General features: G+C 40.5%; 2 protein-coding genes across 3 annotated transcripts; one reads left to right on the top strand and one right to left on the bottom strand.

Annotated features, from left to right (window-relative positions):
• The first annotated feature begins 63 nt into the window (after window positions 1-63).
• On the top strand, window positions 64-14,783 carry wdr13 (WD repeat domain 13). The gene is made up of 10 exons (XM_047365065.1): window positions 64-169; window positions 3,407-3,494; window positions 3,605-3,836; window positions 4,125-4,234; window positions 4,406-4,536; window positions 4,623-4,930; window positions 9,694-9,874; window positions 10,048-10,189; window positions 10,315-10,433; window positions 13,974-14,783. Exons 2-10 carry the CDS (start codon window positions 3,454-3,456, stop codon window positions 14,156-14,158), a joined length of 1,449 nt encoding a protein of 482 aa, XP_047221021.1. The 5' UTR covers window positions 64-169; window positions 3,407-3,453; the 3' UTR covers window positions 14,159-14,783.
• A 6,866-nt stretch (window positions 14,784-21,649) lies between these two features.
• gpr173 (G protein-coupled receptor 173) lies at window positions 21,650-27,505 on the bottom strand. 2 transcript variants are annotated; one of them, XM_047371449.1, is made up of 2 exons: window positions 27,466-27,505; window positions 21,650-24,839 (listed from the first exon to the last, which is right to left on the bottom strand). In XM_047371449.1, the coding sequence occupies exon 2, from the start codon at window positions 24,672-24,674 to the stop codon at window positions 23,466-23,468; it is 1,209 nt and encodes a 402-aa protein (XP_047227405.1). In that variant the 5' UTR covers window positions 24,675-24,839; window positions 27,466-27,505; the 3' UTR covers window positions 21,650-23,465. The 2 variants fall into 2 exon arrangements, with proteins under 2 accessions (XP_047227405.1, XP_047227321.1); XM_047371365.1 differs by lacking the exon at window positions 27,466-27,505 and adding an exon at window positions 25,930-26,950.
• Between the last annotated feature and the right edge of the window lie 354 nt (window positions 27,506-27,859).

Genomic DNA, 27,859 nt, shown 5'->3' with positions numbered 1-27,859 from the left:
AGTACCCTTAGAGCTATATTGTTTTTAATAATCTAATCAAACTGTCGTCAGTAAATAAACAAGTTATGTAAATCTTCGTCAGGATCTAAGAGACTCATCAGTTTGTGGGCTGGTCACGCGGGTCACGTGACTTGACAGGAACAGCAGCGATGGAGAAAAGCTAAGGAAGGTGAGCCGTTTCTAAATGTATTTTACGCTGTATCTTTGCTATATGTCTAAAGTATAGCATTTATCTGTTGTGTACCATTTTTAAATGGTATAGTCTATAGATCAGCGTCAAAGACTTACAAATTAATCTGTTTTTTTGGCGGGGCAGTGCTAAAGTTGTGGCTTTCTTGCTAGTTGCTAACTGATGCTAGTTGCTAACTGATGCTTGTTAGCTTTGTTGCTGCCAAAATGATGCTCTTCTGCTATGGCTGTTGCTGGAAAAATAACACATTCTTACGCTTTACCTTACTTTGACTTTTTAAATGACGGGTTCTTGTTATATGTTGATGTTAAACGGAAACTGAAACAGCCTGATAACGTCGTATTTTCCTTGTATCTGCATCATCACCTGATTCAGGTGTCACTAGCTATGTCAGCAGTTCTTTCACAATAGTTATATGTCATTATAAACGACTTTATCTTAAAGAGCATTAAAGGAACTTTCGAATGATGCATTTCAATGTAAGTATTTTTTTCAATTAAATTAATTTATGCTCCTCAATTTACATTGAAACTTGTAAGAAGTTGTCACCTAAAATCATAAAAAAAAGGTTAATTTTAAAACTGTTTCATTGCCATGAAAGGTACAACAAACTGTTTTTTGAATAAGATAATACCTTTTATTAGTTGTTGAAGTAAATGTCAGTTGCCTAACTTATGACAGTCTTTTATTTATCCATAAGGTCTCATTTGTTACTGTCAATGTAAAAAAAAAAGCTACATGTTTTGTCTTGGAAAAAATATACCCAGCTTACATTATTTTTCATAGAAAATGTTATAATTATATTCTAAAATTAAGCTTTAAATTGTTTGGAATACAAAAGCTGACATATCAAATCGGTTGACTTTTAGTATATAGATAGCTGAAAGTCATGATACCATTTGTTGATATTTTTAAATATTTTGTTTGTTTTGTGGTAAATCAAATACGGTTTGGTCTGACCTAAATTTCAACATTACGTCTCAGCCACGTTAATGAAAAAAATAGATGGAGATATTCTGGGGTTGTTTCTCTACATTATATATCAACAGGAATTCATAAAACTGCAACCCATAAAATCAAATCAGGGCTGCAACCAACGATTATTTTGCTGTCGACAATTTTTTGGATTAATTGATTAATAATCGGGTAGCAAAAGTTGTTTAATAGGTGGTTTTTTACAAAATTTGAACTAGATGAAGCTAAAGCTATGCCACCTCAGAAGTTCTGGATAAAGCATATTTACACACAAAGAAGGTCTTTCGTCTTAAATGCAAAATGTTTATATTTTTTGTACAATTTTGGCCTAAGTGTGTTATTCTTTTAGCAAATGGCCTGTTTTAGTTTGTATCCTCGAGTAAATGATTATTTGCTCACTAAATTAGTTGATGTTTATTTCAATAATCAATTAACCACCGAGGTGGTTAAAAAGCTCCACGGTGGCAAGGCTTCAGGGGTGGATGAGATCCGCCCTGAGTATCTCAAATCTCTGGATGTTGTTGGGCTGTCATGGTTGACACGCCTCTTCAACATTGCGTGGCGGTTGGGGACAGTGCCTCTGGACTGGCAGACAGGGGTGGTGGTCCTGCATTAAAGGGGGACCGGAGGGTGTGTTCCAACTACAGGGGGATCACACTTCTCAGCCTCCCTGGTAAGGCCTACGCCAGGATTTTGGAGAGGAGAGTCCGGCCGATAGTCGAACCTCGGCTTCAGGAGGAGCTGTGTGGTTTTCGTCCCGGGCGTGGGACACTGGACCAGCTCTTCACCCTCTACAAGGTACTTGAGGGTTCATGGGAGTTTGCCCAACCGGTCCACATGTGTTTTGTGGACCTGGAGAAAGCATTCGACTGTGTCCCTCGTGATGCCCTGTGGGGGGTGCTCCGGGAGTATGGAATCGTGGGCCCTTTATTAAGGGCCATCCGGTCCCTGTACGAGCAGAGCTGGAGTTTGGTTTGCATTGCCAGCACACAGTCAGACCTGTTCCCGGTGCATGTTGGACTCCAGCAGGGCTGCCCTTTGTCACCGGTCATGTTCATAACTTTTATGGACAGGATTTCTAGACGCAGCCGAGAGCCGGAGGGGGTCTGGTTTGGGGACCAGTGGATTTCGTCTCTTCTTTTTGCAGATGACGTGGTCCTGCTGGCCCCCTCTTGCATGCACTAGGGCGGTTCGCAGCCGAGTGTGAAGCGGCTGGGATGAAGATCAGCTCCTCCAAGTCCGAGGCCATGGTTCTCGACTGGAAAAGGGTGGCTTGTCCTCTTCAGGTTAGAGGGGAGTTCCTGCCTCAAGTGGAGGAGTTCAAGTATCTCGGGGTTCATGAGTGAGGGGAGAATGGAGCGGGAGATCGACAGACGGATCGGTGCAGCTGCCGCAGTAATGGGGGCGCTGTGCCGGTCCGTTGTGGTGTAGAGAGAGCTGAGCCGAAAAGCAAAGCTCTCAATTTACCGGTCGGTCTACGTTCCTACCCTCACCTATGGCCATGAACTTTGGGTCATGACCAAAAGAACGAGATCCTGGATACAAGCGGCTGAAATGAGCTTCCTCCGGAGGGTGGCCGGGCTCTCCCTTAGAGATAGGGTGAGGAGCTCGGAGTAGAGCCGCTGCTCCTCCACATCGAGAGGAGCCAGTTGAGCTGGCTCGGGCATCTATACTAGATGCCTCCTGGACACCTTCCTCAGGAGGTGTTCCAGGCACGTCCCACCGGGAGGAGGCCCAGGGTACGGCCCAGGACACGCTGGAGGGACTATGTCTCTCAGCTGGCCTGGGAACGCCTTGGGCTCTCCCCAAAGGAGCTGGAGGAGGTGTCTGGGGAGAGGGACGTCTGGGCGTCTCTGCTGAGTCTGCTGCCCCCGCGACCCGGTCCCGGATAAGGGGAAGACGACGAGTACAATTAATCTGATTAATTGTTTCAGCCCTGTATCAAATAACCGTTTTTGTAGCAAGGCGGGTTAATTTGCATATCCACATTCTTAAGGAAGGTAATTCAAAGCGCCTCACAAAGTCATTTAATGAACAAAGGTTAAAATTTTTAAAAAGTGCATTTAAATAATAATACAAATTTTAAGCATCAAATAAACAGAACAAAACTGATCCACTGATAGTGACACAAAGGGTGATATTTCCCTTTTGTTACATCCATTTTACCACAGCTGTGTACTCAAAGTGTATTCGTTTAAATGTAAGCTGTCTGTTTTGTTTTGTTTTGTTTACTTTTTCCAGGACTCTGCCCTGGCAGTGGCTTCCTCTCTACCCAGAGTGATTGTGGAATGGCAGCAGTTTGGCAGCAGGTTTTGGCAGTGGACGCAAGGTAAGACACAGTCACGCAGCTGATAATGAGGGAGCTGTTCAGACGTGTAATTGTGTATGGATCATTTGTTAGTTACAATCTGTGCTTGTGTCGCTTCTTTTCCTCTGCAGGTACAATGCTTACCGCACGCCTACCTTCCCACAGTTCCGAACTCAGTACATCCGCCGACGCAGCCAGCTGCTCAGAGAGAACGCCAAGTGTGGCTTTGAGCCAGGGCTGCGCAGGCAGTACCTGAAGCTGCGCAGTCAGCTGTTAGCCCTACGCTACGGGCCCCTGTCTGAGCAGAGCAGCTTCAGGGCCAGCAGCGTGCGCAGCTCCCGTACCACACTGGACCGCATGGAGGTCAGACTCAAAGAAAGGGGACAGTAGGGAAGAGAATAGGTAGAAATGTGGTTGGAGATGGGGATTTAAAACATAAATAAAAGCCAAGCAACAAATTGGTTGCCGTACATTAAGCTGAGCAGCTTGGTTGTAATGGCTGGCACTAACATCATACATAGTGGTTTTTACCATATATTAAATATTTATGAACAGGTGATTCATGATTATTTGTGGGACGTTATTCCATCTTTGCATTAACTAATTTCTTTGAGATTCTTTCCGTGCCGTTGCTTCTTTTGTCTCTGGCAGGACTTTGAGGAGGATCCCCGTGCTCAAGGGGCTCGTGGTCATCGGCGGTCTGTCAGCAGAGGCTCCTACCAGCTACAGGCCCAGATGAACAGAGCGGTCTATGATGAGAGGTAGAAAGAACTGCGATGATCTGTTCTCTTGTCTCAGTAGTAGCGTTTTTGCTTGATTTACTTAGATTCATTTTTGTGTAGAGGCCCTTGGTAATGATTAAATCTTATGTTTTACAGCTGTAGGAATGTTTAAACTCTTGATTACATGCCAGATTTTATTTGTGGCCACAGGCCTCCGGGCAGCTTGGTGCCCACCTCAGTGGCAGAGGCAAGCCGTGCTATGGCCGGAGATACAACCCTGAGTGAGAACTATGCTTTTGCTGGCATGCACCACATATTTGACCAACATGTTGACTCTGCTGGTATGTAAATCAGTCTCTAAATATGAAAAATAATTTATGTGAACATTATTTTCATTTTCTGTTTCTTCTTTAATGCTTTATTTAAGTTCCACGGTTACAGTTTGCTAATGATGACAAGCACCTCCTTGCTTGCTGCTCGTTGGACGGCACCCTGTCCATTATGACGCTGTCCCCCCCTCCACCGAGTGTGAAGCTGACCCTGAAAGGACATGGCGGACCCGTCACAGACTTTGCCTGGTCTCTGAGCAATGACATCATCGTGTCAACGTCATTGGATGGGACTCTGCGCATCTGGAACACGGAGGACGGTCGGTGCATCCGAGAAGTCAGAGACCCAGAATCCAGCGAGCTGCTCTGCTGCACCTTCCAGCCGATGAATAATAACCTTACTGTGGTGAGTCCATCTCAGTCATGCAGTGATTTCTGAACTGCTGATCTTGTCCAGGCTCCTAAAAGGTCTTAAATAATAATACGTCCAGCTTCTCAAGTCTAAGCAGTTACTGCATACAAGTGTATTTTTAATGAGGTTTTGCTTGGTAACAGAAATTTCAACAGTTGGGTAAACTCATTGTAAGTGTCCTTTGTAAAGTATACTTTAAGAAGACTAAAGACTGATGACTGTGGTTTAAAATAAGTTTAACATTATAAATTAAGCTACTTAGTAAACAGTTTTTTTTAGCTTAAATTTCGGTAGTAATAGCCATTAAAAGGTTTAAAAGTCTTAAATTGTACTTACTAATATGTCAAGAAACATTGTCGTCTTAACGAAAACAAACAAAATAATTATTTTTGATTATTTATTTTTTAGGGGGATATAATCATATAACTAAAATTAATTTTAAAGCCAAGAAATTGGTGCACAAGATTATTGTGGATTTGCTCTAATCCATACAGAAAAACAAGTGCCAAATGCTTGTTTTGTTAGTGACAAGACGTGGAGTATATTCTAAGGAGTCAAGATGAGGCATTCAGATTGAATAACAGTGTGCTAGCTGTCAAGCATGGTGGTGGTAGCATCATGCTGTGGTGGAATTTTGCTGCAAGTGGTACTGGCGCATTGCATAAAGTAGATAGAATAATGAACAAGGGTTACCTCTAATTGTTTAACTTTACATAAAATCAACAGCTTTGGTGTTCCAACAGCATAGTGATCCCAAACATGCATCAAAACTGGGTTAAGAAGGGTTAAAGACAAGCAGGCTAACATTAAGCCTATCAAATAACCTTCCCTTCCCAACCTCAATGCGGCAATGTGTTGACTATGCTTTAAAGCTGGGCTAATGCCAGGAAACCAACCAAGTAAAGTCAACACATTTTCAGCCAGAATTGTACCGAAAGCTTGTTGATGGCTACAAAAAACTGTGTGGTAGAGGTGCAATGCCTGCCAGTGCCTTATGCTGATAAACAGCCCCACACCATGACGTCCCCATCTCCAAACTGTACTGTTTAAAAGTTTGTCATTCCGTTTTATTACAAATGATTTATGGACATATACGGTTTGATTTCTTGCATGTGTGTACTGGATTGGCTGTTGCCGACATCTGGTGAGAATTTTATGTTAATTGCTCTTTTAGAAATATTTTTACTTAAAAATGTGGTTATTTGTCCAGTATTTATTCTCCACCTTGTATTAGTTGGGGATGTTTCATACCCCTAGTAGATATAGGTTTCAAGTAATGTTTTATATTTGCCAGCATGTTTCTTCTGAATTGAATCTGATGAGGCATTTAAAGATTAGGGTAATGGCAAGGAGACCTTCCAACCTTAAAGATTTTGATCTCATCAAACATGCAAAATGTTAATAATATTCAACATGGCATTAAAAAAAATTGAAAATAATTTTAGATATAAACCTGCCATGGGTATGAATAATTCTGGTCTTGACTGTATAATTTTAACCCTTGGTGGACTAGAGATAATCCACAATAAATACAAACGTCTCTACTCAGAGTCAATGAAGCTGTTTGTTGTCTAATCATCCCACTGTGATAAAAAATACACAATTTAGACCAAAATGATCAATAATCACGCCATGGTGATTGGATATAAAGTTCTGACTGGGGCTGTATCTTTTTTTAAAGAAGTAACATCCCTGTTGAAAAGATGTATGTCTTTAGTAATGAGAGTAATGGGCGAGGCTGCATCATCTTTGCTGTGCAACAATAGCAAACATTTCATTTTCTCAACCCTGCTGAGAGTTGTTTGTGTTGTAAATGTTGCCGTTTAATGAAAGCTGTGATACTTACATTCATCCCTAAACTAATCTAATGTAGTAATAATTTTATTAGAGTTGACAAGGCTTAAGTATTTAATTTTAAATATGTAAAACCAATAAACCATGATGCTCCATTAGGTTTCTTTAATCTGTTCACTGTGCAGTATGATTTGCTTATAATTACTTATTGTCCTTATTTCTAGACTGACTTCACAGATTACCTTCCTATCATGAATGTTATTTTAAAAAACAATATTATCCCTCTTCTTTCATGTATTTTACTATTTTGTCATATAATGTACTTCTGAAAAGTGTTCATTTACTATAGAATGCCTCAAATGACATTCGGCTACTTAAACTTTTATCTTTATCATAAAATTGAAAGATTAAGAAATAATAATGTTTAAGATAAGAGCAAAATTAGGACGCTATAGAGCTCCGTTTACTTTCCTGATCTAATGTAGGAGGCTCTCAACGCTTGATGGCATCTCTGGTAGGGATGTCTTAAAATAAGTTCATCTTTTCTTGCAGTAGTGTAATCACACAGTGAAAATGTTAGAAAATCCATCTTTTAATTGGACTGCTCATTCAGTTCAATCTCTGCTCAAAATGGGAAAGACAGGAGAACAAACCATTCAAGTAAGGTAGATGTCTGTGGATATTTAAAATTAGGGATGCATATATCGGCATTAACTATGGCATCAGTCGATGTTAGTCATTTTTTAACAAATCAGTCCTATAAGTAAGACTGGGCTGCAACCAATGTGTATTTCCATCTTGTAACAGTTTGTGTGTCAGGAAGGGCATGTGGTATTTGTTTAGACATGTTATAGTGATGCGGCGCGTGATCATTTAACTCGAGCAGAAAAGCAATGTCAGAGCTGTGGTCATTTCTGCATCTTTATTTATATGTCAGAAAATGGCTACAGGAAGATAGCAGCTCACCTTAACTTGCCCACCTCTCCAGTCAAAACAATAATTGCAAAGTTTAAAATCAACTTTACCTGTGACAATGAAAGCTGGTGAGGAACCTGGAGTTATTTTTACCAACCGACACAGAGGGGAGCAAAGAAAGGAAGGGGAAAATATCTACAAAGCTTGCCGTTGGAGATCTGCCGTAAAGACCAACATCTTGGTGACACCAAGTCGTCATGACAACGATTAGGCGCTTGCTGTATGCTAACTGGTTATTAGTAGCATGCCTTGAAAGAGTCTTTTCCATTTTACCGTTACAAACGTAAATGTGTGGAGTTTTCTCAAAGTTCTACTGGGACTTTAACTGGAGCCCCTTCCTTTGGATTGATGAGGCTAAGATTGAGCTTTTCAAACACTCCTGGTTGCTCTGGCGTCAAATAAATAATCATATACAGAAAGCAACACTGTGTTCACTGTTAAGTATAGTGGAGGGTCAGTCAGGCTGTGGGTCTCTTTCACTTCCAAAAGTTTCAGGAACCTTGTTAAAGTGACTTGAATCATGAACTCTTTAGAAAACCAAGTGTACTCTGCTAGTAAACAAAAAGTGGGTCATCATTCACTTGTTCAGTTGGATAATGATCCAAACCATATGGCCAAATCAACACTGAGATGCTTCTCTAGACACAAGTCCAACCTTCTTCCATGTAATATCAGCAGTGTTGTACCGGTGATCTTGTTAAAAACAAATATCCCTTATTCTTATGCAAATTAGCAGAAGATTATTTTCCTGCAATAAAAGATGCATTTATTTTCAGACTTTTTCCACATCTTTCCCAGGCTATTGAAGAAAATATAAGCTATGTCAAGGAGCTATTAGTTCATTCTTTATGTTGTCGTACTGCTAGAAATAACTCTAAAAAAACAGGGACTAGGTTTTATTTAGTTCAAATTAGTTTATTATTATCACACGAGTTAACAACAGATGTCATCTCAAGAAGCTTTACAAAACAGATCCAATTTATTTACAGAAATGTATAACCAATGTAGTCAGCATAGAGACAGATTAAAATTCAATGACATCCTACTTATGAAACAATACAAAATGTAAAATTCAGCTTATTATGCCAATTGGTTAAAAGGTTTTCAGTGAAAACAGACTATTGCATTGAGGCTTTGCAGCAATCCCTCCTCTTGAACAAGGACTCAATTTTAACAGAATGAAATCTCCAACAGAACCTGAGTCATTGGGACTGGCCATCTAGCATCATTTACTTCAGAAAATACATTATCTGATAGAAATATGCCAAACTTTTGAGGTCTCTGATTTTGCTGCCTAGATTACTTACAGATCTTGCCGTCCGAGAAGTCCTTCGCACTTTGAAAACTGTTTATGTCAGCAATAAGAAGAACAATCTTATATAAGAAAGAGCCCTGCTTCAACCTGAAAATACCAAAACCTGTCCTGTCATGTTCTTTTTAGTTGAGGAAAAAAGGTAATATCTGTTTTTTTTTTTTTTTCTGTCAGAATATTTTGCATCCACTGTGTCTTAATTTACACATAAGTCTCACAACAAGCAGCTTTCATTTTCTTTTATTTTGATTCCAAATGTTTTCTATGCATGTGAAGTATATTGGCTAACCACTGCTTGCAGATGGAAGCCCTTTACCCCCTTGTAAATAATGCATGAATGTGTTTACTGCAGACATTGATTAAAATTGTACAATTAAATGTCAGCACTTGTAACCGGGATTAGAGTATGACATTAGAGTAGCAAATATTTTGAATGATTTTTTATTTATTTAACCTTTTTCTTTGCATTGATGAACCTGACGAAGCTGACTGCTGCATAAAATAAGAGTTGTTCACATCAGTGTTTACTCGTACCTCATTAAAGCAATCATGAAAAAAATGGATTTGGATTTCAACATTTGTGGCATAAGATCACATCTAGATCGTTTCTGAGTCTGCTTGCCAGTGCTCCCCCGTGGACATGATGAAGGTCTTCACTCTTGGTGCTGTGTTCCAGGTGGGAAACAGCAAGCACCACCTGCAGGTGGTTAACATCTCCACTGGGAAGAAGGTGAAGGGGGGCTCCAGTAAGCTGACAGGCCGCGTGCTGTCTCTCTCCTTTGATGCTCCGGGGAGGATCCTGTGGGCTGGCGATGACAGGGGGAGCATCTTTTCCTTCCTCTTTGACATGGCAACAGGTACAATCGCAGCATTTCCATTTGAGTGAGGGCAGAGTGTCCACTGGCTGCATTACAAATTCTAATCAGTTTTTCACAGAATAATGAGAGAGGAAGCAGCTCATGGTATCTCTGTTGGTCCCTGGTGATTATGTCACTCACCCCCACCAACGCTCCCATCCCTGTCCCTGCAGGGAAGTTAACCAAAGCCAAGCGTCTGGTGGTGAGTGAAGGCAGCTCCATCTGCAGCATATCTGCTCGTTCCTGGATCAGCCGCGAGGCCAGAGATCCCTCCCTGCTGGTCAATGCCTGTGTCAATAAGCTGCTGCTGTACAGGTCTGTCTGTTTGGGCTGACCTTTTTTTATATATACTTGGCTCTTTACTCGCTGCTGTTCATATGAGCTGTAAAGAAACGTATTCAAGATATTGTGCAATTATTTAAATAATTTCATAATTGCAGGGTGGTGGACAATGAAGGAACACTACAGCTGAAGAGAAGCTTCCCCATCCAGCATGGATCTCAGCATGTTCATAGCATTTTCTGCCCCCTCATGTCTTTCAGACAAGGGGCCTGTGTGGGTAAGGAGTCTTGCACTTCCCACTGTGGTCTATTTTGTGCTCCTGCTGGGGTCTCTTAGTGTACCTGCTGTGATATCTGAATCTAAAATGAGACCACACTGCATCGCTATCTGCAGGCCATCCAGTGTCGGGAAGGAAAAAAAGGCTCACGCCCAGGCATGAAGGCAAAAATAGCACAAGGCTGCATTTGGATTGAAAAGAAATATCTCGAATTAGCAAATTACAGCAACAAGGTGGCCTCTTTTCTGCAGCACGTTGCAAACATGAGACTGTAAACTGTAGCTCCCAGCATCCCCACGCTTGATTTTTATCACCTTTTTATTTTACGTCAAGGCACTCCAGTTTCTGAATAACACTTGGGTTTTCCTATTATTAGAACAGTCACCCCTGAAAATATCTGTTCCTAAATAGAGAAAAACATTTACAATGTGTTTCTGTCAGAGGTTGTCATCTGAGGGAATTTCTGGAGTTTTATCACTGAAGAAATTACTCTCACTTGAATGTTTGGAACGCCCCACTTTCCTAAATAACATTGACAGACTTGGTGGCTGCACAAACCTGCCTTTTTTTCAGTCTGAAATAAATAGTTTTAATACAGTTTATATCCACTCATTTGATTAATGTCACAAATTTTGTGCCTTCAATGATTAATTTGAACAGTGCTTTCTATCTGGGTAGAATGATGGAAAGACCGATGACTTTAGTGTTTTTGCAAAACAAAATTTGAGTGCATGACTTTGAATTTACTGTGGATTTTTATTAAGCTACACAAAGCAAAAACGATACATACAGGCTTAAATAAATCCACAAATCTCTGATGATATATAGTTAGATTTCTCTTGGCAAGTTGCACCTTTTCCACGCGCTTTGTAGAGCCGTCAACAAGCTTCTGGTATATTGTAGGTGGATGTTGACTACTTTTCTTGGCAGAATTGGTAGAACTCTGTTGTGCAATTATGATTTTTTTTTTTGTCTATTACCAAATATTAATAATTATAAATATAAATTTTTAACAAAATTACCAATAAAGCTGAAATATAGAATTGTAGTCAGACCAACAAATTAGGGCACCACCTGATTAGACAGCAGGTGGGATGACATCACATCCGGGTTAACTGTGTAAGCTAACAAAGGAAAGTAGCGATTTTAGCAAGCCTTTTAGTTTCACATGTGCTTGAAATACCTTTAATACAAATATTAAGATCTATATGCGCTCCAGCGTTGTGTTATGGCCGTTCTGTGTTTAAAACACTCGTTGAAATAAAGTTTGTAGTAACTTGCAAGCAACTAAATTCTCACTAGTCATTAGCAGTAGCACTTAAATGGTATAACTTTTAACACTACAAACAAAAGCAAAACACCACGAAATAAACACATTTTAGATTGTTTTATCCTTAACTAATTTTCCCTGCCCAGACACCACCTCTTACGTGAACTGTTCTGATGCACAGGAGTCAAGAAGGCATGAAGACGAAGAACAAAGAAACTTGCTCTCGGTAGCAGCTTGGGTTAGCTTCTGCCCTCCAAACCGGCACACAGGAAGGAGTGCAATGCTGGTGGGTCCTATGCTGTCCTCTCTCAGTGCAGAGGAAGAAGAAGGCCGCTTCAATCCATATGATTAGAGACACCGTCTCATCCGGGGAAATCTCTGGTTCAGATTCTTTTCTGCAGAAGTTCAGAAAGCGAGGGTTAAGATAGCTTGTCTTAATTACCCTGTGGCATGATCACTGGGTACACAAACAGCAGATCATAACTTTTAGTTTGCTTTCGATCGACAGATACACGAACATCAGCAGGTAGTCAACTTTGGATCCAAGGATTCTTCGAAGTAGAGTCTTACTCTCCAGCGAGTTTCAAAGACATTCAGGTGGTTGCGTGCGGTCTCCCTGATGTGGTCAGCAGCTCTGCCATGGGTAAAAGAGATGTGGGTGGGAGTGTTTTGTTAGTGGCTTCTTGACGTCACTGGGATTCAGCTGTATGTTGTTGTGGTGTATTTAGAGATTCAGAGTTTTTACCAGTCTCTTTGTTTGTGTACAGATCAGTCCATGTTTCATCCCATGGCTGAGGCACGACTTCTCTAATAAATTCGATGTTTTCCTGGCACTGAAATTTCATATAGTCCACAAAACGTCAGGGTAGTTAAAATCAGGGCTTTCCAGAACCTTAATATTATCCTGCTTTGTGTATTCCAAAACCTGTGTTAATGTGTATCTGAAATCATTATAATGTTGCAATACCTGGTTGTGTCCAAATTTTCAATAATCTTGCTTTTGATTTGAGGTGAAATTGAAGATTGTGGTGCTCCTGATGATCATTTTTCATTAGTACTAGTATATTCACTACTGGCAGTAAAACAGTCCTGCACCATGATGCTACCACCACCATGCTTAAAAGGTGGGACAATGTTCTAAGTTTAAATCTTCACCTTGAATTCTCTAATTTTACTTCTTATCACTGTGGCCTGATCATTAAATGGTTTCACTTTGTGGCAGGCTTGAATCTTAGTGGTTGTGGCGTTGTTCCTAAATATCCTAACCATAAAATGACTGAAACCAGGACGTAGGTGGTGTTCCAACAGGACAGTGATCCCAAACAAACAGCAAAAGCCCAATTACTCCCTAACCTATAGAATCAAGATATTAAACGGAACCTGTCGACAACATGAAGTAGAAAAAAAAGATCTCAAAAAGCAAGATCAGGGCCCTGATTACAAAAGCAAAATTAAAAAGAAAAACACTTCAAAACAATGTCATCGACATTGTTTTGAAGTGTTGTTTGAAAGGGTTACAAAGCCATTTCTAAGACTTTGAGACTCCAGCAAATCATAGTGAAAGTCATTACTCACAAATGGCGAAAACATGAAACGGTGGTAAACCTTTCCAAAAGGGGCCGGCCTGCCAAAGTTACTCCAAGGGCGCACCGACAGTCTTTACGGCAGGTCGTTAAAGAATCCACAAGTACTTCTCAAGCACTACAAGCCTCCCTTGCCTCAGTGAAGGTCACTGTTCGTGATTCAAGAGTGAGAAAGAGATGGGGCAAAAATGGCTTCCATGGGGAAGTTCTGAGGCAAAATATCACAAAGACCTGCCTTACACTTGCCAAAAACATCTCAATGATCCCCAAGACTTATGGAAGAATAGACTAAAGTGCAACATATATATAATGTCATTTTGATTTTTTTTTATTTACTCAGGTTATTTGTGTCTGATATTAAAATCTGTTTAAAATGTGGCAGAAATCTGCAAGGGGTGAATATTTTCAAGGTTTTGCCCTCATGATAATCAAAGAAAATCCATAAGGAGTTCAAACGTGAGCATCTACTTTATGTTTTTAAAAATTCACTGGAGTTGTATGTTGTCCTACCCTTGAACGAGTACAATTCAAGAAAACCTTTATAGGCCCAAAATGAATGACATTCATACTTTTGATGACTGTATGTAGAAATCCTTGCTGGAAATGTCAGCTGCAACATTTATTTTTCCACTTATCTCTGTAAATTTCTCTTACTGTTAAATCTCTTCTAACTCCCTTTTGTCTCAGTGACCGGCAGCGAGGACACCTGTGTCTACTTCTTTGATGTCGAACGTAACGCCAAGGCCATAGTCAACAAGTTGCAGGGTCACGGGGGACCAGTTCTGGACGTGAGTTTCAACTGCGACGAGAGTCTGCTGGCGTCTGCCGACTCCACCGGTATGGTCATCATCTGGAGGAGAGAGCAGAAATGAATAAGCCTCCGTCCTCTACATATAAAAACAAAAGGCCTGCTGCTCTTTAACCGTCCAATTCCTATGTGTGGGGTTTCACTGGAATGTAACAAACATCTAATGTAACGAATATAAAGTGCAATCACATAGAACATCTTCCTGTGTAGGTGATGGGGATGTCTTAGAAATTAATATGGTGGGAAGGTGGGCGGTGTGTGCATGTCAGCCATCCTACAGCTGCAACTGGGAAACGGCTTTTAGGTAAAGAAAGGCTCTACCACCATGCATGCGTCATGGCTTACCTCCAGCTAGCGTGGCTGTGACTGAACTTGTGAAGAGGGTGCAGTGTTCTCTTACTGAAAAAAGAAACACTTTGTATCACACTGATGTTCCCTCTGGCGTAGCTCTAGTTCACTATTTATGTAACTGTTATTCAAGCAGTGTAATCAAGTGTTGGTTGCTCTCAGTTGCCTGTATGCCTTTGAGACCATGTGCATGAAATTGAAATCACAATCAGATCATTTATCCCAAGATATAAGTGTGTTTATTATGTGTTTGTACCTATTTGTATGTGTGTGGTCTGTTTATGCTGGTCGCTGATTCAGATAATGTATTTAACACAATAAATGGCTACATTGTAACTTAACTTTGTGAAATAAATTAAATAATTTAAAAATAGGAAATACTATCAGAAGAGGCTGCATGTTAATTTGAAGATGTTGAATATTATAATTTATTCAGAAATATGAAAATTGGAATGTTACAGCTCCTTTGAGATGCTTTGATAAACTCACCATTAGCTCGTAGGGCACATTCATTTTGTGGCTGGATTAAAGCTCAGGATCTTTGTGCTGCGAGGCAACAATCCAAACAACCACACCACCGTCCAGCTCAGAACTGGTATCATTCAGTTAACTGGTTTTCCATGAACAGACTTGAGTTCTAGTATAATCTAGAGATGTTCTATAGGGTTGAGATTGAGTGTATTCTAGAACCTTGATGTTTGCTTGCTTTATCCATGTCTAAACCCGGTTTTGGTTTGTGTTTGGGATCATAGTTCTGTTGGTGCATCCATCTGTGTCCTTTTGTGAATTTATTGATTTTAGGTGAGGCTGACTAATTTGAAGCTAGTCACCCTCCTTTGTTATTACACCCATTTTTTGCACTGCACCAGTACTGACTGCAAAGCAGACCCTGAGCATGATGCTTCCACCACCATGCTTGATAAAGTGTTTTTAGGTTTGAAAGCCTGACATTGGTTCCTCCAAACAGTTTGTCACCGTGGTTAAATAACCCAATCTTAGTCACTGAGTTAAGTGCAAATTTCAGTTGAGCTTGAACATCTCTTTATGTTCTCTCTATTAGTTTATGCTGATGGCAAACAGGCCTCACTGTGGATAGTGACCCTGGTAATCCAGGAGGTTTTAGTTTTTGGCAAACCTGAACCCTGGTCATTTCCGGGCAGGGGCTGATTCTTGAAGCTAATTTCCTTTCACTTGTGAAAGGTACATTGGGTCAGATGATTAAAACATAGGCACAAGTAGGTGTTTCTACTGGATAATGATCCAGAGCTGTTTTTGGAACAGAGAAACATTAAGCTAACAGTAACATTGCAGTTGGTTGTCCTGTTTATTATGTCACCTGTTTAATGCCCATATATAACCCTTTGAATGTTTTGTAACAGAAGAAGTACAGCATTGTTTTGGTTATTTATTTTTAGTTGACACGGATATTTTGCATGCACGGGGAGAACATGCAAACTGGAGATAGGCACCAGCTCCCCCGCGACCCACTATGGAATAAGCGGTAGAAAATGACTGACTGATGGATATTTTGCTGACAGTCCCATATGCCTAACATAGGTGTCTGCAAACTGCAGCTCCATTACCACATGTAGCTGTTCAGCCCCTCCACAGTTGCTTTTAATAACTTCGACCAAAAATGATATAGAAAAAAGCAACACTTATACATTCAAGCTACAATATTTTGATCTTGAAATTTCACAAGCAAACAGTGTTACATGGGATATTTTTGGCTTGTTCTCTCCTTTTATTTAATTAAATTGCATATTATGTGCTTTATTTTTTTAATTATCTCTTTAATGAATATAGGAAATAGTTAATTGGTCACATTCATTGCAAGGTAGTATAAATAAGATGAGGTTTTCCACTCAATGTTAATTGCCTTGTTGTTAAACCTATGAGCAGAAAATAAAATGAATCCTAGTCTTCAATTTCAGAATTAAACAAAAATGTTACATGGTATATATTAATAACAAATTCTCAACAGTTTTGGGTTCATTCCAGAATGTTGATGTTATTTAGTTTAAAACATTAAAAGAAACACGTTTATTTGGAATCGTTCTCTCTGCACATTTAAACTGTCTATCTGTTAATTCAAGTTAAAGTATTTATTCCGCCCACTTTTTGCAACACAGTAGTACAACTAGCAGTGAAACAGACCCCAGCATCATGCTACTACCACCATACTTACATAATTGTTGTACTGTTGTTGGGTTTGAAAGTCTTGACTTCTTCAAATATACTTCTTGTCATTGTGGTCAAATTGCTCAGTCTTTGTCTCCATTTTCCATAGAAACATTTCCGCAGACGTTCTTTGTGTTGTTGTATTGTCCATGTGGGCATCTTCAATGTGTAGATTTTGGAGCAAGGGCTTCTTTCCTGGTTCGGCACTTAATATTAAACTCAATTCACTGTGTACAGTTACACTGATGTTCCAGCATCTAGTTAATGACAGGCCTGATCCTGGGTGGTTCTTCGTTTACCCTTGAATATCTTGAATTTTCTTTCATCTGAGGGTGACGGTTTGCGTGGATAAACATTTTGAAACAGTTGGGTGTTCCAGTAGAACAATGCTCCCAGACACACATCAGAAGGGATTTTCTGATTTTGTCTCTGAGCAATATCATTGTATTTTGTATTTTATTTAACCAGACGGAACAGATTTAGATCAGTTTCTTATTTACAACCATGGCCTGGCAAAACTTAGAGCATCTTGTTCCCTTTCTCCTTAAGATGCTTTATGTTATGATAGAAGGATTCAACGATGTATTAAAAGAAACACCAATGTGCAGGCATTTGTGACATTTTCTTAACAAAACGTATCTGAAAGTTTTCGAGGTATTTTCTATCAGCACTTATGTCCTGTACATGTCTTGACTTTAACAATAGCTATCATAGCATGTTATTCTGGGGAAAATTCAAGTTCTATGTCAATCAATATTGTTTTTTTCCCTCTTGATTTTTCAAAAATATGTTTGCTTTTATCAGTCATACATGTCCCGCTTAAGGTAGCACTTCACAACACAGCTCTCATTTTACCAGAACTCATAGGTTACCTTAGTGAACTTACAGTGTATGCTCCTGGGACTTTCACAGAACTTAATGGGTACTTTCATGGACCCTACTGGGTACTTTCAGGAACTGGGCTATATTATTAGATGTGGTAAAACAGATAGCACTGCATAAGAGAGCACACATTGAAGCAACATGTACATTTTGGGAAAGTAACTAGAAAGTTCCAGGGAAGTACCTGTTAAGTTCGTAGAAAGTACTATATAATAATCATGTATTAGGTTTTATAATCTGTCTCTTTGAAGCACGTTGTGGTTTTTATCTGTAAATACATGAGTAAAATCTACTAATTAATACGCCATCTCATAGTGCATACAGGTTTCTGAAAATACCTGGTGAGGCCCACTAATGTGCCATGTAAACTTCAAATAGTAACATTTTAATAAGTCACCTTATAATACACCTTGATACCAAGTAAGTTCGAGGAAAGTAACTTGTAAATTTTTCACGAAAGAACCCAGTAAGTTACAGTACATTTCCTGTTAAGGTCTGGGAAGGTTTTGGGGAAAGTAACCTCTAAGTTAAGGGGAAGTTTGGGCTGTAATACATTGTTCTACCAAATAAAATAAAAAAGAAGAAACAATTTCTGCAAATATAAGGAACATGGTAACACTGCAATATTTTCTTAGGGGGGTTTGACAGGAGTTGGAAATTACAGAGACAGGGCAAAAGGAATGTATTTGTGCTTGTAATTCAATATTTTACATCTACATAAGCCATTGGTGTTGCATTGCCAGAATAATGTGATAATAACATTTCAGAGAATATTATTGCATTTAGGTATCCACGCTGCTTTCAGGAGCAAAAAGGAAGTTGGAAGTACTAAGATTTAAAAAATCCATTTTAAAAAAGACCTCCTTGAATACTTTGTATCTATAAATGCAGGAAAACTGTAACCTTTAATTATTAGAATGACTATATAACAACTTTTATTATTATTTAATAGTCTATATGTGTTCCTGAGTCCTTGGTATGAGCAATCATGGTCAAATTTATTTTCGTTTTTTTTATGATGAAAGAGATATGATATTCTTAGAAAGGCTGCTGAAATAAAACCAGTAAAACAGAAATTTCTGCAAAGGACAGTATCCAATTCAACCTGTAGGTTTATGTTTGAGATGCAACACTGTTAGAGTTCACAGTTATCCCCTCAAAACCTGCTGAGAGTTTCTTGACATGCGGATGCGTGAAAGGGAAAGCACAATGAATGACTGCCGCACGGGAAGATCTGATTCCAAAACGCAGGATACAAGCAAGAAAAACCTAGATGAGATCAACGGCAAAATTCTTGTATGCATTTCTGGCCCTTTCAAATTTACAGCAGGTGTGTTTTCCCTAGTGGGTAAGACGGCCTTTTCTTGTGTATGTTGGAGAAGAAGGAAGCAGACTATGAATAAGCACTCAGAGATGAGGCTTCAACATCAGTTTTGAGGAGACAGACTCGATGCAACCTGTCAAACCTGGAGTATTTTGAAGATGCTGCTCATGATGGCAACATCTCTGACATACACAGTCTCAGAGCTCCAAGACAAACAGTGGAAATTAGCTTCCATTCATATTTGAAATGTGAGCTAATTGTTTTTTAGTGTACTTATGCAACCATCCAGTGTCTTGATTTCAATCAGACCCTAATTAAGAAAAAAAGCACATTCTTCATCATATTCATTTTATCTTAACATAGCATAATTATTCTCCACAGCTTCTTACATAACGTGTTGTGGACTGCATGGGACTGTTTTATGAAAGCTTTTACCTCAAGTGACATTCAGGACATTTAGTATCAGTAGCTATTTGTTGCACATAATAATGCTCTCTTTGATCAGTGGTTTTATAACTGAATCAAACAAAACGTTTAATTTATACAAAGGCAAACTACTTTTGGATGCAGATCCCGTTAAGCTCAGAGGTTTGGATCTGCATGAGATTTCTGTGATATGTCTGCAGAGTGGATATGATGGGGTTTTTGACCACTCTGTTTTCATCTAAGCTTTTGTAGAAGATATAAACCAGAATTTTGTCAACCTACATTTATAGACTAACCTCTTAGAGACATGTATCTGGAGTATCAAGTGACACCTCACATCATACTTTTCTTTGTTCATTGCCCGCTGAGTCTATCGATTAGATGTCAAAGCATGAATATTAAACTAAAGTTCCAAATAAAAAAATTATTTTGAACCTTACACATCTTCCTGCCACGTGATTTTCTCCAGACTTTCTTAATTTTCTACTTCAGCCTCTGAAGCAAAGCAGTGAAGAAATACAGGTTTTCTTCTTCTCTTTGGTGATAGTCTCGCTTTAAGACTTATGCTGTTATTATTCTGTAATCCTGCAAAAACATCACAATCTCACACTTTTTTTACTGCCTCAAATCTTCATTTACATAAACCACTATTTAAAGAGGATGCTGTGTTTATATTTTGTATAAAAATTGCAAATCAGCAGTAGCGCTACAGTTTGTCATGTTGGCATACTTGTGAATCCCCCTTCACAGATTTGAAACCTAGAGGGTCTTTAAAAGTATTTATAACTTTTCCACATGTTACAACCACAACCTTCAGTATATTTTATTAGGATTATATGTGATAGATTAACACAAAGTAGTGCATAATTTAAAAAAATAGGAAAATGATTTATGGTTTTCAGTTTTTTTACTAATAAAAATTTTTATTTGGTTCCTTTATTCTGATTGTTCAAATAAACTCCAAACCGGTTGCTTCACAAGACACCTAATTAGTAAAACGAGTTTGTAATTTAATCTCAGGTCAAATTCAGCTTTTCTGTGAAGGCCACAGAGCTTTGATAGAAAACATCAGTGAATAAACAACTTCATGTAGATCAAGGAATACAGCAAACAGGTCAGGGATAAAGTTATGGAGATGTTTAACACGAAAAAAGGTTAGAAAACAATATCCCAAGATTTGAACATATCACAGAGCACTGTCCATCCTCTGAAAATGGAAAGATTTTGTCACAACTGCAAACCTGCCAGGACATGACCATTCACCTAAACTAACAGGCTCGGAAAGGAGAGCATTCATCAGAAAAGCAGGCAAGAGGCCCATGGGAACCTTGGACGAGATGTAGAGATACACTGCTCAGGTGGAAGAATCTGTCAATAACACAACTGTTTGTCATGCAAGATGATGGGCTAGTTAAAACAAAGCCCTAGAAAGTGCCATTTGAACGCCAGTTTGCCACAGGCCATGTAGGGGAAATGGCAAACCTGCAAGAAGGTGTTCTGGTTTAATGAAACCAAAACTGAACTTTTTGGTCTACGTGCAAAATTCGGTGAGTCAGGAAACTAACACTGTACATCACCCTAAACACACCATGCCAGCGATGAAACAAGGCGTTGGCAGTGTCATGCTATGGGGATGCTTTTCCTCAGCAGGGACAGGGAAGCTGGTCAGCGTTGATGGCAAGATGGATGGAGCTGAATACAATGTGATCCTGGAGGAAAACCTTTTAAAGCTGCAAAAGATGTGAGACTGGGCTGGGGGTTCGACTTCTAACTGAACAACTCTAATCATACAGCCAGAGTTACAATGTAATGGTTTAGATTAAGGCATATTCATAGGTTAGAATAGCCCAGTCAAAGTCTTGACCTAAATTACAATAGGAATCTTGTGTCAATATTTGACAAATAATGTTCACAGATGCTTTTCATTCAAATTGACGTTCGACACTTTGAGCTATTTTGCAAACAAAATGGTAGAGAAACATACCTGCTGCCATTGCAGCAAGAGTGGATTCTACAAAGTACTGACTTTGCAGAACTACTTTTTACATATTTTAACTGTAAAAAACATTTAAACCGTGTATAATTTCCCCCTTCACTCCATGGTCATGCAATACTACTGTCTTCATCTATCACATGAAATCCAATTAAAATACATCAAAGTTTGTGGTTGTAATGTGACCCAATGTGAAAATGTTCAAGGAGTATGAGTAGTTTTCCAAGGTACTGTACTGAAAACAAATCACATGTTATTTGAACTTAAACAGCAGGTGTTGGTTAGAGCTCAGTGTCAAAACATTTCTACAATGCACATAGAATGTAATGTGCACTATACACACTGCTCCTCTTGAAGTGATCCCCAGTCATATCTCAGTCCAGGTAGGTCATGACTCAGAATGCATCAAAAGTAGAGTCTTTATTGATGAGTGGGCCAAAGAACCACCTCATTTAAACTTTACAGTTACAGAATATCATCTCGCAAAAGAGTGCCAGACGTAAAAATTAAGGACCTCACTTTGCCTTTTCCATATCAACATCTGTACAAGTTGTAATACTCAGTCTGGAAAATATGTAACGCAGTGGAATGCATGCTAGAACAGTAGGCTGTGCAAGTGTCCACATTTAGAAGATTGACTGCACATTGATATCTCTATGCCTAACGCACTGAAGGTCAGACATTTGCATTACATGAATCTTAATTTGGAGAAACAATTCAATGCAGACTAAGCCAGGATCCACACACTAGCCTGCTTTTCCTTTGCTTTTTCAAACATACTGTGATCCAGACACTCAAATGGTGACATTTATATTGAGCGGGAATATAAGAGGGGCGGGTAACATTCAAGTTTCCTTCATGGCGTGTCTTCTTTTGCGTTGTATTCTGGTGAAAGCATACAGTAACAGTACAGTACTTTAAAACATTCCCAAGACCATCGTTTGCAAATAAATATACATTTGCTATTTTTTTTAAACCGATGTAATATACGTACATCATTTAAGTCATTAAATCCTTTGCCCTGTTTGTAATATACAAGTGTTAAAATTAATATGCCCCTCCCCCCTTTTTTAATCTTAACCCCCAGTATTTAACATTTTTTGAACATTAGCATAAAAAAATCATATCACATTTTCAGTTGCAGAAATCCATTTAAAGGATAAATTTCCATATGATGGTGGCTGAATTTTGCAGGATTTTGAGACAAGAAAGTGTAGCTGCTTTCATTTTGACTCAGTATTACTGAAACCTATTCTATCATCATTACTCCTGTCAGTCTCGTTCTGCCTCTTTCTCTCTTCCAGCCTCTCTACCTTTTTGCTCTTATGCACACACACACACACACACACGCACACACACACGCACGCGCATGCACGCGCGAATGCTATAGAAAAACACACAAGCAGGAATGTGCATTCCTGTACAGTCTATACAATAAGAAATGAAGTCATATTTCAAAATAGTGTCTTCTGCTTTAACATGTATTGTTTACAAATAAAGCAAAACAGGCAATTTTTTTTCGTCGTATCATACAAACAAACCTGACACGCCCTAAGTCCAAAAAAATCAAGCATGTTTCGGGGGCTTCTGTTTTCACAACAGCTATTTAAATGTTACCAACGGTATTGGGTCTGCTTAATATTCTGCAGTCTCCTTTGAATTACATGAAAAGGCGTCCAGAGGGGTCTATCGCTCCATTCAGACCCCTTTGAGTTCTTTGATGTGTTTCAGAGTTAGTAACGCTCTGATCAACACTTCTATTCACAGTCCACGGCACATTTCTTCAAGGGGTTTTTATCAGTTTAGGGTTTTATGTGACACAGACTAGTTCTCGGTAGAAAGCTCTGGGCCGTGTCCGTCTGAAATAAGGCAACGTTATTTTGAAAATGGCATCTGTCACACCTAATTGGAGTGGTGATTGTTGTGATCTTTCCAATCTATCATTCATACAGTACAACGTCAGAAGTACACATCGCCATAGTGTTACCAGGGTTTTCTATTGCCCCTGTCCAGACCTTTTCACCTCACAGGCTTATTCAAAGATAGACATTCTTCAAACATTGGCACCCTGCCTGAACTTGGTCGCTAAATTTTGATTTTGTTGTGCAAAACAACAAATCAGACATTGACGCTTAGAGCAAGTGCACTAAAACCCTTCTGCCCTCTAAATTTCACTTTAATACCTGAAACATTCTTTGAATGAACCCTAATTTCTTCTCACATGATGCAGTAGGCCTCATCCTGGGGCAGATGTTGTTTAGTCCTCCAGTAAGTGGGCAGGTGGGCTCGCAACACTTTTCTTAGGTCCTCATTGAGCAGGAGACAGAAGATGGGGTTAACGCCGGCCTGGGCGAAGCTCATCCACACTGTGATCGAGAGGTACCTGTGAGGGATGGAGCAGGACTTGACAAACACTCTCCAGAAGCAGGCCACGATGTATGGTGCCCAGAGGACTAAGAAAAGCAGGGTGATGGTGTAGAACATCCTGCCCAGCCTCCTCTCTGACCGCACCTCCTCCATACCGAGCAGCCGCCGGTGCTGATTGTGTAAATTCTGCCTGATGCCCAACAGAGTCGGAGGCATGGGTCCGCGACCGAACCCGGCAATCCAGTTGGCTGCAGCTTGGCCGGTTGCCCCCGGACCGTGAAAGGTCCAGTTCTGGCTGATAGCTGGCACCAGTTGCACCGGTTTCATCTTGCGATGCCTGTACTCAAAGAGCAGGAGTTTGGCGTAGAAGCCGTGAGTGGCCAGGACCACCACGGCCAGCATCAGCATAAAACCCAGGGTGTCGTTGGTCTTCAGGTAGCGGTGTTCAAAAATGCACTGATCTTCATCACGGATGAACTTGTAAGTTCCTACATCAAAGACGGGAGGGAATGCCATGGCGACAGCCAGGGTCCACACCATGCAAATGATGGCAGCACAGGTCCAGATGGTCATGCGTTTGGCGTAGAAGCGATGGTGGGCGATGGCGAGGTACCGAGTGACGGCCACACAAAACAGCATGAAGGCAGCGTGAAAGCAAAACAGAACAGCCATGAAAGCCACAACTTTGCAACTCAAGGTGCTGTAAGTCCAGGCTGAGCTGTTGTGGACAGAAACCAGCACAAAGGGGAAGCAAGCAGCGGAGCGGACTGCATCGGCCAGGCACAGGTCCAGGAGAAAGAAGTAGGGGGCCTTGTGGAGTGTCCTGTCTCGCAGCACCAGCATGGACACCAAGAGGTTGCCCACGAGGCTGACACAAATGATCAACCCCAAGAAGACCAGCTTAAAGTAGGCAGACACATCTGTGGCAGTGATTCCCCCACTGTTGCTGCTGCCATCACTGCTGCTGCTACTGCTGCTGCCTTTGGCCAGTCCACTCTGGGAAGCCAGCACGGCCAGTAAACTGCCAGGGCCATCGATGGCAAAGCTCTGGTTAGACATTCTATCCCCTTCCAAGAGAGCCTGCCTGATCCGGGCCCTTAAGAAAACTGCTATTAAACTCCTGCCGCCGCCGTCGTTGTCTCTCCAGGTCTCTACAAGGAGAGGCCGAGCGGATCTTTTCTACACGACAGAATCATCTTTCTTCTTTGTCCGTGGCTTCACCGCCTGAGAACAGAGACATACATTTCTGAGATTAAAAAAAAAATGGAACAAGATGTCTGACCTGCATGCTAGTGAACTCAATGGATACAAAACACAAGTGTCGTGTTGGACGACACGGCTCAAAATCTCTGCCTTCCTGTTTCCCTAACGTTGGGATCAGATCAGCAGCTCTACAGCATGCCAGCTCCTTGGCTCACTCAGTAATTACCTAGCCCGTTGCTAAGATACAACAGCTCACATACTTTGTGCAAGTGTGGGTGTTTGAGTGAATGCATGGGGGTGTACAGAGATGGAGGGTGGGTGGGGGGAGCAGACACAGCTAACCAACCCTGGGCATGTCCAACAAACAGAGATGCTGTAAATGAGCACAGGACATTTTTTGCTTTCCCTGCACTCTTCTGTATGTGTGCAAAGGAGCAGAGGGTGCAATCTGTAGCATTCATAGCACAGAGCAAATATGGGAATATAGCAGCAGAGCAGGGGCAGCCATTTGTTTTGTTTTTTTGATCCTGCGTCTGTGTGAAGTGTGGTACCTCACTCAACAGGAGGCAATAAAGTGATAGTGATAAAGCAATGATAATTAAACAAGCCAAAATCAGAATGCTGGCAGAGACCAATTTTGACATACAATGCTACATATACACAAACATATCTCCCAGCCATAATACATGCATATACACAACAAACAAACACACACACACACACACACACACACATATATATATATATATATATATATATATATATATATATATATATATATATATATATATATATATATATATATTATAGGTCGCTTGTTTGGGTGGGCCTTGTCATTGTAGTTTGAAGCAAAATTTGAAAAAAAAAAAATCACCTGATCAAATGGCTGCAATGCCAGCTAGGCCAGAAATACAGGGTGGAGTGAAAAACAGATAAACAGGTGTCAAAATCACCTCTGCCTGTGGTTTTGTTTTGCTTTTCTTGTTTGTTTTTTTTTTTTTTTTTGCATGTATCTATGTATGTGTGTGTGTGTGTGTGTGTGTGTGTGTGAGAGAGAGAGAGAGCGAGAGAGACAAGGATTGGAGAACAACATATATAGATGATAACCTACCTTTCATTCTTTCATTGTATTCCCCCTTTCCTGGTCTTCTCTTATTTCACGGCAAAAAACACACAAATTTAATGATCCCAGTCGCTTTGTTTCACTGCTCGTTAAATCGAGGGAAAGACACATAATAAAGCTTCATGCTCCTGATGTGCTCTCGGCCTCAAACACCTGTTATGCATAAATCCATCCAATTGGGGAACATGGAATAAACACGAGACGGAGAGGCTGTCGAATAATAATAATAATCAACAGCTGAACAGACAATCCAGGATAAGGGAGATATATTTAAAAAAAAAATAAGAATAGTAATCAAAAAAATCCACCGCCACCCTTTTACAGAGAGAGAGAGGGAGGGATGTGTTCATTTGAATATCATCCGAGAAAACAGATTTTATGTTGCATCACGTCGATGGGATGGCATCTGTTTGTCTCTGATCATATGTATCCAATTGATGTCTGAATCCCAATGCTTAGAATAACCCACCCACCGTCGTTAGGGAGGAAAAAATGATCGCGGATCCCCGAAATAAAACGTCTTGAAATGCACAATGGCTAGTGGCAGCAGGACAATTAGTCCACCCAGACAACAGCCTCGATACGCCTCTGTTTCCCATCTTTCAGTCAAAAATGTAATTTCAAAAACAAAACAAAATGCGATGTTGCTGCCCCTGAACTGTCAGTATGCAGTCTTTGTTTTGCTGCCTTTGCGAAGGTGGACTACATCTTAAAGGTCCATAATAAAAGCCTCCATGACAGATGGAATATATGAGAAAAGCCGAAGCCAAAAAAAAAAAAAAAATCCAGCTGAGGTAAACCGAGGTTTTAACCTAAAAGATGCTGCTTTCGAAATCACCTCTAGAATATCATTAAATGACGCAAAAAAGGCGAGCAAAACCAGCGCGGCCAGGATCAGGCGAATTATTCCTGAATAATCCCAATTATGGCTGCTAGCGAGGAGGCAGCTCGCACATTCGCGGAAAGCGTCGGTTTTATTCGGAGGCATGGAGGGAGAGAGAGAGAGAGACATGGAGGAGGGGGGAGAGAGACATGGAGGAGGGGGGAGAGAGACAGGAGGAGGAGGCGGACCTGCTGTGCAGTATTGTGGGCCACGACTTAAAAAGCTTGTCTTAGGGATCCTGTAAGGCTAAGGATCGCCTGTTTTCTACTGCATGGACACAGTGGGGCGCTCCAGCTGTCAACAGAATGTCTTTCATCGGTGTTCTCTCCTCAAACCAGGCTGGATGGACCTGAGATGACACGCACACAGGGCTGTAGAAAGAGATTCTGGGTCCTGCGGAGGAAGAATGGGCATAGGTCCCCCTTTGTGAAAAAAATGTATTAATTCAGCTTCTATACCGCTTATTCCATAGTGGGTCACGGGGGAGCTGGTGTCTATCGGCACCAGTCTACAGGCAAGAGGCCGGGTACACCCTGGACAGGTCACCAGTCCATCACAGGTGCAACACAGAGACATACAGGACAAACAACCATGCACACATTCATTCACACCTAAGGGCAATTTTAGAGGAACCAATTTACCTAACAGTCACGTTTTTCGACTGTGGGAGGAAGCCGGAATACCCGGAGAGAACCCACGCATGCGCTGGGAGTACATGCGAACTCCATGCAGAAAGACCCTCGGCCAGGAGTTGAATCCAACACCTTCTTGCTGCAAGACAACAGTGCTAGCAACTGCGCCACTATGCAGCCCACATTCTGAAAAAACTGAATGAATACAATTAAATGTTAAGCCCTAATGTCAGCAGGGATTGACCCAATCCCTTCGCCAGCGTACTCAGACCATTTTTGTTTGATCTTTGCTGCCTGTATTGGTATTCAAATGCTTTATGCTGTGAAAAAGAAAATTAAAATGCTAGAATATTTACATTATTTCTTCTGTTGTCATGTCTAATTACACAATTGTTAAACAACA

Source organism: Girardinichthys multiradiatus, chromosome 1 (assembly GCF_021462225.1).
Source record: "Girardinichthys multiradiatus isolate DD_20200921_A chromosome 1, DD_fGirMul_XY1, whole genome shotgun sequence".
Classification (NCBI taxonomy): domain Eukaryota; kingdom Metazoa; phylum Chordata; class Actinopteri; order Cyprinodontiformes; family Goodeidae; genus Girardinichthys; species Girardinichthys multiradiatus.
Note: the sequence above shows the minus strand (reverse complement) of the source record. Positions and strands in the feature narration are given on the sequence as shown.

Excerpts from the sequence above, each read along its gene's own strand:
- gpr173 (XM_047371449.1), bottom strand. The coding sequence starts at position 24,674 with ATGTCTAACCAGAGCTTTGCCATCGATGGCCCTGGCAGTTTACTGGCC.
- wdr13 (XM_047365065.1), top strand. The coding sequence starts at position 3,454 with ATGGCAGCAGTTTGGCAGCAGGTTTTGGCAGTGGACGCAAG. Across the intron at positions 3,495-3,604 it reads GTTTTGGCAGTGGACGCAAG|GTACAATGCTTACCGCACGC; the intron begins GTAAGACACAGT and ends TTTCCTCTGCAG. Across the intron at positions 9,875-10,047 it reads CCTCTTTGACATGGCAACAG|GGAAGTTAACCAAAGCCAAG; the intron begins GTACAATCGCAG and ends CTGTCCCTGCAG.